At 31.1% G+C, this 13108-nt stretch overlaps 2 protein-coding genes and 1 non-coding gene across 5 annotated transcripts in view; all 3 read left to right on the forward strand.

Annotated features, from left to right (window-relative positions):
* The window catches only part of LOC113401429 (syndecan), a 234301-nt gene extending 229846 nt beyond the window's left edge, over positions 1-4455 (forward strand). For all 3 annotated transcript variants that reach the window (XM_026641367.2, XM_026641366.2, XM_026641368.2), the window contains exon 5: positions 573-4455. In XM_026641367.2, the coding sequence (XP_026497152.1) occupies positions 573-745 (173 nt within the window). In that variant the 3' untranslated portion in view covers positions 746-4455. The remainder of the gene's footprint in view (positions 1-572) is intronic.
* A 1613-nt stretch (positions 4456-6068) lies between these two features.
* Trnal-uag (transfer RNA leucine (anticodon UAG)) lies at positions 6069-6148 on the forward strand. The gene has a single exon. It is a non-coding gene; the product is annotated as a tRNA-Leu (tRNA).
* A 4930-nt stretch (positions 6149-11078) lies between these two features.
* LOC113401428 (fibroin heavy chain-like) lies at positions 11079-12935 on the forward strand. Its single transcript, XM_026641365.2, has 2 exons — positions 11079-11321; positions 11441-12935. The coding sequence occupies exons 1-2, from the start codon at positions 11252-11254 to the stop codon at positions 12853-12855; spliced, it is 1485 nt and encodes a 494-aa protein (XP_026497150.2). The 5' UTR covers positions 11079-11251; the 3' UTR covers positions 12856-12935.
* The last annotated feature ends 173 nt before the right edge of the window (positions 12936-13108 follow it).

Consider the following 13108-nt stretch of genomic DNA (forward strand, 5'->3'; position numbering starts at 1 on the left):
TTTTAACACTTCCGTGTCTCGGAAAGCACATTCGATATAGCCTCGAACTTATATTTAGTCGTGTCTAATCGTCGTCCCATCGGATTATCAGAGTGATTGAAAATGTAGAGGGTGATTGTTTGCGCATACACTATTCTTCTTCTTCTATTCATCTTCTATCAAGTTTGTTATTCTCCATTGCGAATGGCTGTCGTGTCCGGTGAAGGATTATGACACGAAATCTTTACCAACCAAATTTAGTAAATACCCCAATACACAAAACATAAAAATAATCGTAAAATTTTAAAACAGTTCAAGGAAATTAATCTCGTAGCTGTTATTTTATTACTTTAATTTTCAATATGAAAAATGAAATAGAAATTGTAGCAAAAACTTATATTTAAAAGATTTCAACTAAGACAATATTAATTTTGTAAAGATTTAACCAAAAAATTATGGTTTCTTACAAATACTATACTTTATAACCATTGTACAGAAAAAAACTCACTATACTTAGATTTGTTGCATGGAAGAACTATTGGTAATCATGTGTCATCCTATGATATTGATCATCAATATTGGTTACATTTCAGCTGTGATCGGCGGAGCGGTGGTAGGACTACTTTGTGCAATTCTGGTGGTCATGTTCATAGTATACCGCATGCGCAAGAAGGATGAGGGCTCTTACGCGCTCGACGAACCCAAGAGGAGCCCCGCCGCAGCCTCCTACGGGAAGGGTCACAACAACCGGGAGTTCTATGCGTGAGACCACACAGAACAAACTCTGCCACAAGTTTATTAAACGACACACAAAAAAGCATATTCAAAACGGCGGATAACGCTATTCCAAATTTAAATTCTGATATTGGCAGTTGCAACCCGTTCGTCGCTTCGAACGTTTCTATAGTAATGTGGCTAAATTTGTTCTGTGAATATGGATTTATATCCAATAAATATATCAACATGTAAATGTACTGATTGTACTTTGCTATGTACAAACCATGTACGACCTAATGTTGTCTATTCGACATTCGAATTAATGGTAATTTGTATGAATTGAATTTTATCAAAATATCAATTTTAAGACCAAATTTTTAAAGTCAACTAGTTGTTGATGCTCATAAATTGTCCTAAGTCTTGATGTACCATAAACTGGACAATAGCAGCAAATGCGTGATCTGTTAAGAGTGAGACACAAAAAGAGAGAGAGAAAGAGACACAAAAATATTGTTGTCGCATCTTTTTGTTTCTTCTAAATAACAGCTAACGTTATTGGTCAAGTTTAAAAAGTGTTCGACGTGACCATGGCCAATGTGTTTTGGACGTTGAGCGATACTAGTTGAAAGCCTTTTAATCGAAACTTAACGGGAGATCTTGTATAATGTTGTTCTGTAAAAAATAAATGTGCCATCCGCTTCTTTCGATTGTATATTTGCCAATCATATGTTAGTTTTACCTTCATCGCATAGATTATATTCTAACTGTAGCAGATAATCTATGGACACGTCCATATCTTGTTTGTCTATATCATGTATAAAGTTATTATTTGAAACCTCGTAAAATAAACGTCAAAAATAATGTCACGCGTTATAGACATTTAATAAATTAATAAGAATTATTTAATAACATTTAAATTAATCTCTTTAGTGATTTACTGAAACCATTACCTAAACAGTACGTTTTATTTTACGAGGTTTGAAGATAAAATATTTAATTATAAGCGTAATTAATAATATACACATATTACACATACGATTTGCACACGAAAGTGTATCGCCGAGTTCTAGAAAATCATATATTGAATAGAACAGTGGCCATTGAATTGTAAACTGTACGCTATGACAATCTGTATGGAAACGACTTTAGAATTCTTTTTTGTGTTCCTTTAGTATATAAGTCTTTTGTAATTGTTTTTTTATACTAACTATGTGGGGTTTTATCATTATTATGTTTTATACTTTTAATTAATTTTACTTATTGTAATTTAAGACGATTTTGTCGTGTCGGCTATGATTGAATAATAACGCTTGTTATCGCCTTTTTGGTTGTATTTTTTTATATAAAAATCATTTTCCGTCAGTGCGCAACGAATTTTTATTCCAATTTTCATTTCATGTTGATAACATTTCTTATACTCACTAAGATTTTTTTTAAAGCAATCGCCTAACAATTTCTTTGCCGAGTAAATATGACAATTCGGTATATTAATTTATTTAAATTACATTTAATAGTCGTGTATCATTGATTATATCAAAATATAAATTAATCAATTAGTAATTTACGTGTATGTGTAATTTTTTAATGAATAATTATGAAAATTGGAGTACGATTCGGACATATTGAAATAATATTGCTAGACAAATAGTGTATCGAGATATATTGTAATCTAAAATGTATTCTCAAATACTAACTGCGTTTAAGCTAATTATATAAGGAAAAATATACTAGTATAAAAATACTAACGTTACAGTAGTATCAACCTTACCAGCAGATTAAAGAGTGGGAGCAGGACGGCGTATATGATGCGCTCTGTCACACTTCCGGATGTCATGTGACGCCGTAGTGACGCTCCGCACTTAATAATGATGTTATTACATTACAATACAATTGAAAATAAACCAATATTCTTCTTTATGACAAATATAAAGTTAAATTTAATAGCGATCGAGGTGATAAATATGAATAAAATATAAAAATTATATGTATTATATCGTGTTTGTAAAGACCATATTATGGAGATTTGTTTTTAAAATACCATTAAAACACTATCAATGATAAGTCATTATTTTATCACATCGTAAAACAAATGCAGAAAGTGATATGACCACCTTCATTTTAATATTCTGATGACAGCGAGTCTCTTATAACTAATAAAAATCAAAGCGAACTTTGTTTCATCATTTTATATTTTAAATTTTAATTAATAATCTACACGACGATTATAAAAAGATGCCAGATCCACTACAAAATACTTGTTTACTTAAAACGCAGCTAGTATTCGTATATCTGCTAAAAACATTCCTCTGCGAATACATTAAAAAATAATATCCTAAAATATTAGCTATGACGCTCACTTAGTGTAAGTATCTGTACATTATAATTGTAAATTCTTTTAGATCTAATGCTACTAATTTATACAATAACATAGTAATTCAGTAACCAAATATTATTTTTTCTTTTTCAAAATAGTCCATTATATATAGCAGAAGCTTATAGGTTTTTCTTTTTTAAATTAACAGATAAAAAATTAATTCAATATTAAACTTGGCTAATTAAAATATATGATCTGTGTCTATTTTATTTTTGTTTTAGTGTTTTATCACATAAACCAAGTTTGATAGGTTATTAATATCAAAGCGCAAAAGTGACGTACTGCTTTTAAAAAATTACAAAACTATCTGTCATTTCGTTGACAACTTAAACTTATGATAGAAGTCTTTGGCACCAATGCGTCTTGACTGCAGATGTCAAACTTTCTTTTGCTTAGACGCAATTTAAATCTCACAAATTAAAACAAACATTCGTTTTTGTTATCTCTAGACAAGCTTAAGTTCGAATAAATAGCGAATAAGACCGTCACTTTTGTCCTGAGGTGTCTGGGGCAACTATTGTAAGCAATGCAGTGCCAATGTTATGCAAACTATACGTTGCGTGTAAAGTCATTTTGCATTTAAGATCACGCGATTCATTCTATTTTTAAATAACAATGGCATGGGAATATTTTATATCCAAATAGACATATTTATTTTTGCTCAAATTATTAAACCATGGACGATTTCTTTTTTTCATATTTTATCTGAATATTTGAAAATGATTTATTCGATTTTGTAAACTTTTTCATTTTTGGCAGCTTTTTAAATTATATTTGAATATAATATAAAATGTATGTTGAATGATAAATAATCTATGAAAATCTTTTGCAGTTGTCTTAAGGGTTTATTTCACAAATAAATAAATTCTGTATGTTTTCAATATGTATAACAGAGTTTAAAATTATTTAATACAGCTTTGAATGGTGCTTATAATTATTTTATTACAATGGGTATTGAAATAGAATTTAAGAAATATTTCCATGAGGTAACCTAACTTACCTTAAACATTTTAATATTTTACCAACATGATATTTTAGTACATAGCTCACCTGCCGGCTCGGACAGACGCATTCGATGATTGCCAAACCGATTCTTTCATTAAATCGGTCACGTGACATATCAAACACAGTGCGTCATTTCTATACATTTTGATGTTTTCTACAAACGAATTCGTCAATAGATATGTTGCTTGTCCGGACCCACTGAATAATTATCATTAAACTTATCAATGGTGAAATGAATCCTTAATATTTAATATTATTTTATAACAATGACTAATGTTTTCGATTAAGGCTAGATTTAGGGTAGGATAAATATATCGATGTCCACCTTGTAAATAATGCTCCTTTACACTTAGGTAATTATACAGGTCATTATGAACAAATTGTTGTTTTATTTATTTTTTTGCAAACCTTCCAATACGATTAATAACAGCAAAATATAAAATGAATATATACATGGCAGTCAGGTATTTTATTTTACATGAAATAAATATAAATACTGAAAATAAAATGTTTTGTAATGTTATTTCAAGAAAGTGACAGCTGTTATTGACACAATAAACAAATATATTATTCAAAATAGTTTCAAACTTAACTTAATTGAGGCTATGTAACGGAATCTTTCAACGTGATTTTCACCATCTTCAAGACGCCTTGTCTTGATTTGTCTTAGTATCCTGACCAAGATATATAAGAGATAAAAAACAATAATGAAAAAGACTGATATTACATGTTGCGTAGAAACCATACTCATAGTGTCGTTAATATATTACATATCAATCGTATTATCACGGATACAGATGACTACGGCTGTAATCCCCTTGTTTAGCAAAAAAAAAGTGTTGCTGGTTTAGTACCATTAAACTACGAGAAGTAAAAACATGCACCCATGCTTATGCACACTCTTGCGTCGTCGGGGTCAAATTCTTAACATTGTTTGGGATAAATCTCATTGTGAAGTATTTGCACATTACACAACATTAACACGCTGCCTCATCATACGTTGATTTACCACGCTAAAGACAACTCTAGCTGACTCACCGTACTATTGTGTGATACTAATAAAATAGTTGGCAATATTTATGTTTGTAACTTTTGCAATGGTCTTCTTCAAATTTGTTGTCCAGTAGTACAAGAGAGCAGTACCTATTGGATAAAAAAGAGAACACTCTTGCGGTACTACTCCTCAAATCACGCTTTATATATATAATAATTAGATGTTTATTTAAATATGCCTTAACTGGATGATGTACGTAGCGAACGTTAATTCAGTCCGAACATACTATGATTTAAGTTTTGACAAAAGCTAACGTGTTATATTGATGACAATGAACATTTGATGTTTGTAAAGATTATATCTGCTTGTCACTTAGAATAATACTTATATTCACCTAAGAGGTAAAATGATTAAAAGGATATTTGAAAATGATGTATTTTGTGTCCTATATTTCTGTTTTTCGGTACTCTACGTCTTTAATGTTATTGGTAATGTATTTAATAAGATAGATTACCTAATACATGAATACTATTCAATTTAAACCGAGAAAAATATTTCTTACTACAGTTTTTAACACTGTCCACTGATATAACTTCCTATAAAGATCTATAGAGTATATAAAGGAAAGTAGATATATCTACCTACTTATATATTATATCGTTCCTATCATATTTTAAACCTAAGTATTAGTAACAGCTTAGGTGTCACGACTTAAAATGAAAAATGTCATTTTTTTTTTTAAATTGTACTATTTTTATAACGTCAACTATAAACATATACTTACACAACTTAAGAGAAGAACTGTAAAAAAATAAATGTATTTAAATTGTTGATATGTTATCAGGAACCCACTATCGTTTTATTCATAGTTCTGGGATATGATAAATTCAGAATTATACGATTAAGTTATACTTATGTTTTAAAGTCCAATTAAGTGTTGCCGTGATTTTTTAATAACATAATAAATTCCGATACACAATTTCACACTTTCGTAATGTAGGCAGCGTGGCCGAGTGGTCTAAGGCGCTGGTTTTAGGCACCAGTCCGAAAGGGCGTGGGTTCGAATCCCACCGCTGTCAGAAACTTTTGAGGATTTTTAATTTTTGATGTTGTATAAAAAATTACTAATTAAAATATAAAATGTTTTTGTTTAGTAAAATTTTATTATTTTTGCTATCTGAGGGATTTATTTAATTACATTTTATCTAGGTATAAGTAAGAATTAGCAAGATTTTTATTTGTTTTTTAGAAATAATAAATGTCAACCAGAACTATTCGCACACAAAGCTATAAATATAAAATAATTAATTATCTACGAATTGATTGCTAAGTTATATCGGTTCCTCAAATCAAGTTTTAGTAGGTGAAACGGTTTTTTTTTCATGACTCTAATTAATCGTTGTCAAAAACATAATCTTCATGTTCAAGAAATATTAGCATAAAATACAGACTAGCGACATACAGATAAAACATTAATTTGGTTTTAATTTATCACTCCTGCATTGCTTTTGCGTTTGGGCTTAGTTAATAAAATGTAATACATAAAATTGTAAGTAATGAAAATCTGCTAGTGTCATCAATCATCTTAGTTGAAAAAAAATACTTTATTTTTATAAGAATGCTTAAATTATGAGGCCTGTCGAAACTAGCATAACCTTCGCTCGTGGTTTAATGTGAGCTCAAGGTCAACGTTTAAACCATCAATAAACAAAATCCGGGTAAACTTAGTTGTCAACTTCCAACAAGAGATGCTACTATGATATTATAAAAAAAAAATCTGTATTACAAATCAAAAGTCACTAACGGTAAGCATTATGCGTAGGTATGTGTACCGGTAAATATTTTTATGTTCTTCATTCTACTATCTAATATTTTATTACAAAGAGCTGTGTTCATTAATTTGTATATTTTTTTCGGATTTCCGCAATTTTATTATATTAATCATCTGAGGTACTTTCATATTTTTTTTAGATATTCCTATCAGGATGGTACAGGCTATACTATATATTTAGGTATATGTTGCATATTTTTCAAGTTATCACCTATTGTTTCAAAGTCGTAGAAAAGAAAATTATCGGTCTGGCGGTTTTCCAAGCGATTGCTGTAAAAAATTATAACATTTATTATTACCATTATATGTTTAAAAAAAAGGAAAAAGTAATAAACGATTAACTTTGAATTGTCAATTTGATAAAGTTGGGTTTTGTATATATAATATACAATACCCAATTTTGCCTATATGATAAGCTTGAACCTCAAGGAAAGACATAGGCTTTTTATGGCTAACGCGAGACGATCAACCCCTAAAACGCGAGCGAAGCCGCGGGCGACAGCTAGTATCATTTATATATTATGACTCGTATTGACATTAATCTGTACGCGATTAGCGACAAATAAAAAAATCAATTTCACCTTCCACTTTTTAATTTTTTGCAATCATTAGAAAGAAAAAGTTTATCTGAGCGTTGACAGTGAAAGCAATTTATAAATTGATATACTAAGATTAATGTCGGCTGATTAAAATCTTTTATAACTATTTTTGATACTAGTTTCCTTTCTATAATAATTTTATTTAAATAAAGAATGGATATATAAAATATAATGGTTTATATATGGTTCATTAAATTTATTTATGAAGTTTGTAAATCATAATGAAATGAAAGGTATATAACCTTTCTCGTGAATCTTTCGGTCCATTGGTGAAAACCGTAGGAAAATCGGTTTAGTCGTTTTGAGTTTATCGCGTATAGGCAGACGCCGCAGGATACTTTGTTTTATAATGTGTAGTGACTATAAAAAAGCAACTGTTTAGATGTTGAATTAATTATAAATATTCCTTTTTTTATGTGATAGGTGGCAAACGAGCAGGATGCTCACCTGATGGAAAGTGACTACCACCGTCCATGGTTGTCTGCAACACCGGGGGGCTTCCAGATGCATTATTATTATTATTTCTTACATATGATGAGTTTTTAGTATAGTTATTCAAAAGAATTGACGTTAAAGGTATTACGTTCAAGCATGCACCAATAAACTGATTATTTAGGACAAAAATATTACCTAAGATCGGACTGATACTTCTAATATTATCGCAGTCAACCAGATATATACTCTTCATATTATAAAATTAAAAAATAATAATAATAATGTTACCAAAACATTCACCAAACCATAAAAGCTAACTTTTATACCAAAACATTAAATACGTGTATTGGTATTGGACAATACTTCGCGTCCTACCTGGGACATATTATACACGTCATCAGGGCTTCAGAAAAGGACCTAACACCTGACCAAACCATGAGGGCAAAGCCACTTTCGGCGGCAGCTATTAATATACATATTTGGAATGTTTATTTAAATGTAGTAAAAACTGATACTAATTTACTTAATTAACTTAATTTACTAATGAATTCATCTAAATTCATTTATGATACCTGTTTGATATTTATTTCTAGAAAGGTAATATTCTGTTGCTAGGCAACGGTTTTAATTAATGAATGTAGTACAAGAAAGGTAGACGTTTGCGAAACAAAAATATCCTTATTGTTATTTTTTTTAAATGGTTGCTTTGATCGATTGGCTAGTGTATCGAGCTATGGATCCGGAGCGTCCGATTCTGATCAGTTTCAAATCTCGCTTTAACGAAATAAAGGTTATTAGATGCATTCGTCAAGAAATGCTAATCCAAAGTAATCGTTGCAGTTCAGCCGTTTTCCTATTCTACTAACTCAACGATCCAGTTGCGGTTCCGTCGAAGTTCGGTCGGAACATAATCGGGATCGTATAGAACTGACTTAAATAAGTATAATTGGCCCTCAGTTATGATTAAACTTAGTTTTATTTTTATGAGAAATAGTTGAAGATGTATCAGAATAAATCGGGAACGTATCATAGCCGTTGTTTGTCAGTAGAAATGGCCCGCAATTATATCCTGAAATTAGAAAGTCGACGAAGTGACACACTTGTATATCATAATTTAAAGAAACCATCGAATTTGAGTTGTGCATCCGTCAATAAAAAAAGCACTTTAATTTTAGACTCCTCGCTGCTACCAAAGTCGTTTATTTAAAACATTCTTCTCAATTTTTAATAATTTACGAGATAGATTTCCTGAAGTATAAAAAAGCGAGTTGAATGATTTTGATTATAACTTGAAAACTGATGAGATATAATTGTATATATATATATATATATTAGTATAAGTAATATATATATATATATAAATGTAATAGTATGAGAAAATATTTTCGTCAATAATAAATAAAGAAATAATGAAAATTGTTTTTGTAGCTACAATAGGCTGTATAATGTCATATCGTAGTATTTAAATAATAATAAATATTTTTAGGTGTTATATTGAAAAATATGCGTATCTAATTAACTTTTATTTAACAAAATATTATATAAAATGATAAAAAGCATTGAAAAATACAAAAAAAAATCAATAAATATTAATATAAAATTAAAATATGGGGATGTTACTTATATTAAAAACTAGTCGTAGATCACAACTTTGATGTATTTTTAAAGTAATTCTTAATTTAAATAAAATTACTTTAAGAAGCATATTGATTCACAGAATACAGAATCATAACGATTTTCGTTAAATGATTCAGCTTAATGAATGATTAATAAGATTTATAGAAAAACTAATAAATGAACTGGGTGGTACAGCTTTATATATGTTTTATAATGATCGAGTTTTATGTGTGAATGAGTCTTGTAATTACAGGCACATTAAATAGAATATACCGGTAATAATGGCATAGTTAGTGGCACATTGATAATAATATAAGGAATGGTTAATTTTTATTACAGTAACAATGTCTATGGATGATGGTGACCACCATCTTAATCAAAGCATACATGCATGATTTTCATGATAGTAGGGTTTTGTGTAAGCTCATCGGGATAGGGAAGCAATGCTTATTATTATTGTGTTCCGGTTTGAACGGTGAGTGCGCTAGTGTAACTACGGCACAAGAGTAATCTTAGCTCCAGCAGATTTTTGGCGCCTTGATGATTTAAGGAATGATTAAAATATCTTACCGCTCCAATGAATATGGGCCTTATAGTGGTAAAATAAAAAAAATACATATTATTTCGAAGGTCAATTATACAAGCATATGCAACTTTTTAATTGGCTAATTATGACCGTTCCTTTTTAGATATAGGTATAATGATGTATAACATATATCATCTATTTTTTTTTACAAATGATATGGCACGATATACTCCGAAAGGTAACCAACCACCTTATTTGAAAACTTTACTTTTATTTTTCCTTTAATATGTACCAATATTTTATTATTTATCTACTAATTTATTTTCTTAAATGTTTAAATTCACTCAAAATATTATTTTCACTTAGTTTTATTTATTGATTTTATTAAGAACTTTTGTACCGTTTTTTTGAGATTATAAAAAAACTTTTCGTATTATATCCTGTCGTGTAATATTAATTTAAACTATAATATTTCTACTACGAAAAAATAGCTTCCTTTAATTAATTAGCCATAAAATATAATATATACATATTATACATACATAGGTGATTTAATTTTATGCTTTATGTAGTTCTTAATTTGGTACTGGTTACATTAAAAAAATAATGACCTTCTTAATTTTAAATTTATCTGTCAAATATTTAGAATTTAGTAGCACTTAGGCTGATAAATGAAATTTTAAATAATATCAGTTTTTGCGATATTTTTAAAAGTTAGTTGAAATTGATAAAAATATTTCTAAGAGATTTCTAAGAGACATAAACTTTTAATAAACGTTAGAAAAAAAATATATTTTTAGTATTTTCTTTTTTAAATTCAAGTTTAGTTTCTACTACTCAAAACTTTATTAACATCTAATATTTTCTAAAAATAATCCGGGTCATTGCACTTGCATCAAATTATGTATCGATTCGATCATGCAGCATCGTATCAACGTCAACATATCATAAAAAATATCTGAAATCGTTCGCCAAATCTTGATTCAGAACTCGCCAATTAATCTACCGTAACCTATCAACTAAATTTACGACTACGAACGACTTTTCTAGGTGAAGTTCACGACTTTTAGGCCAACACGGAGGAGTGGTAAAGCGAGAATGGTATATAAAGTCGGAGAAATGCTCTCTCTACATCCACTCAGCTTAGAGATCTCGTATGATCTAATCTTGCAACATGGCAGCCAAGTTTGTAGTAGCCTTGACGTGTTTCGCCCTTTGTCACTCCAGTCCAATCATTTTGAATGGTGAGTAATTTTAATGATTTAGATTTTATTTTATTTTTATAAATATATAGGTATTTAAATATATCTATTAAATAAACATGTATAATGAAATTAATTAATTTCAAATGTTTACCTTACAGGTTATTTATATCGCGACGGACGCAATTTTGCGACCGGTCAAGGCTACACAAATAACTATGGCGGACGAGCAACGGGTTCAGCGACAATTGAAGGTGGTGCAATTAATGCTTATGGAAGCGCATCAACCGATGAGCAGAATTTCTTAAACAGAAACATTGGCTACGGCGAAGCGTATCCTGGTCAAGCGATCGCAAAAGCTGAAATCTACGATTCACCTCAAGTTCCTGTTTACGGATCAGCCAAAGCTGAAGCCCAAAACATGCCAACTTACTACGCTATCCCAGCACCTGCAACTATTATGTCATACGAACAAAACTTTGAAGTTCCCGCTGAAATAAGATACACAATGCCCGTTAACGGTGGTGTTTCTGCCCAGTCATCTGCTATACTTAATGGTAACTCTGAATCTTCAATCACTTCAGCTAGGACCGATGGTACTGGTGCCGCCGAATCTTCTGCTAAAACCCAAGGCATTGGTAGCTACGTAATTACAGCGTCTAACGCAAAAACGGCCGGAAGCTCAGGATCTGCTTACTCTGACGCTAACAACGCTCACGGATTAACCAACATTATGACCAAAACCGACGGATTTGGCTCGGCATTGTCAAAATCCCAAAACGGACTTGGATTGACTTCGGCTGAATCCCAATCAAACGGTGGTTCTGCTACTTCTTCGGCCAAAAACACTGTCGATTCCATTATTGCAACAGCTAATACTCAGGGTTACGGAACTGCTTCCTCAAACATCGACACTAGAAACATCCAAAACGTTCACCAGAGAGGAATCCATTGGCGATTCGGTACTGCTTTTGACACTCCTTCCGGTCAAGCTCACGCCACTAGCCAATCTCATGGAGGTTCAGCTAAATCGACTGCCCAAACAAATAGTTATGGAACAATCCAATCCACTGCTGATACTCAAGGTTACGGATCTGCTGATGCCAACGCTAACATGAATGGAATTGGTTATGTTCATTCTGTTGCCAACAACAATGGTCTTGGTTATGGTTCCGCAAAGTCCACCGCTAACACAAATGGATACGGTTCAGCAAACTCCATTGCCAACACAAACGGCCAAGGTATCGCTAAAACTTCAGCCAACACTCAAGGAGCAGGCTATGGTAACGCAGACGCTCGTGCTGACATTAACAGCGCGGGAACTATTACCTCCGCTGCTCACACTAACGGATACGGAAAAGCCACATCTACAGCTAATACTGACAAGGGATACGGTGCACTTCGGTATGATGGACTCTACGGTGGTTCTCGAACAATTGCTAATGCCCAAACTTCTGGACAGGGCACGGCATCTTCTTCCGCTAGAACTCAAGGAATAAACGCTGCCTACAGGGTAGTCAACACATCTGCCAACAGCTTTGGCCACGGCACCGCTCAGGCTAACGCTAGTGCCTAAAGAACATTAGTTTTTACAACAAAAAGCAAATCACACCAAGACGACTTCAAACAACGACAACCCCTTAACTTGTCTTGATGTTTTTGCCTTTACTTGTATTTAAGTTATTTATTTAATTTATTATCTTTAAAATAATTTCAAATTTGTATCGTAAATAATAAAAACATAATAATAATTACAATATATTTTATTAAATCCCTCAACTTCCTCAAATAAATATATTCTTATAATTCATGCATAATACTTTTTTTTA

This window comes from Vanessa tameamea, chromosome 2 (genome assembly GCF_037043105.1).
Source record: "Vanessa tameamea isolate UH-Manoa-2023 chromosome 2, ilVanTame1 primary haplotype, whole genome shotgun sequence".
In the NCBI taxonomy this organism is placed as follows: domain Eukaryota; kingdom Metazoa; phylum Arthropoda; class Insecta; order Lepidoptera; family Nymphalidae; genus Vanessa; species Vanessa tameamea.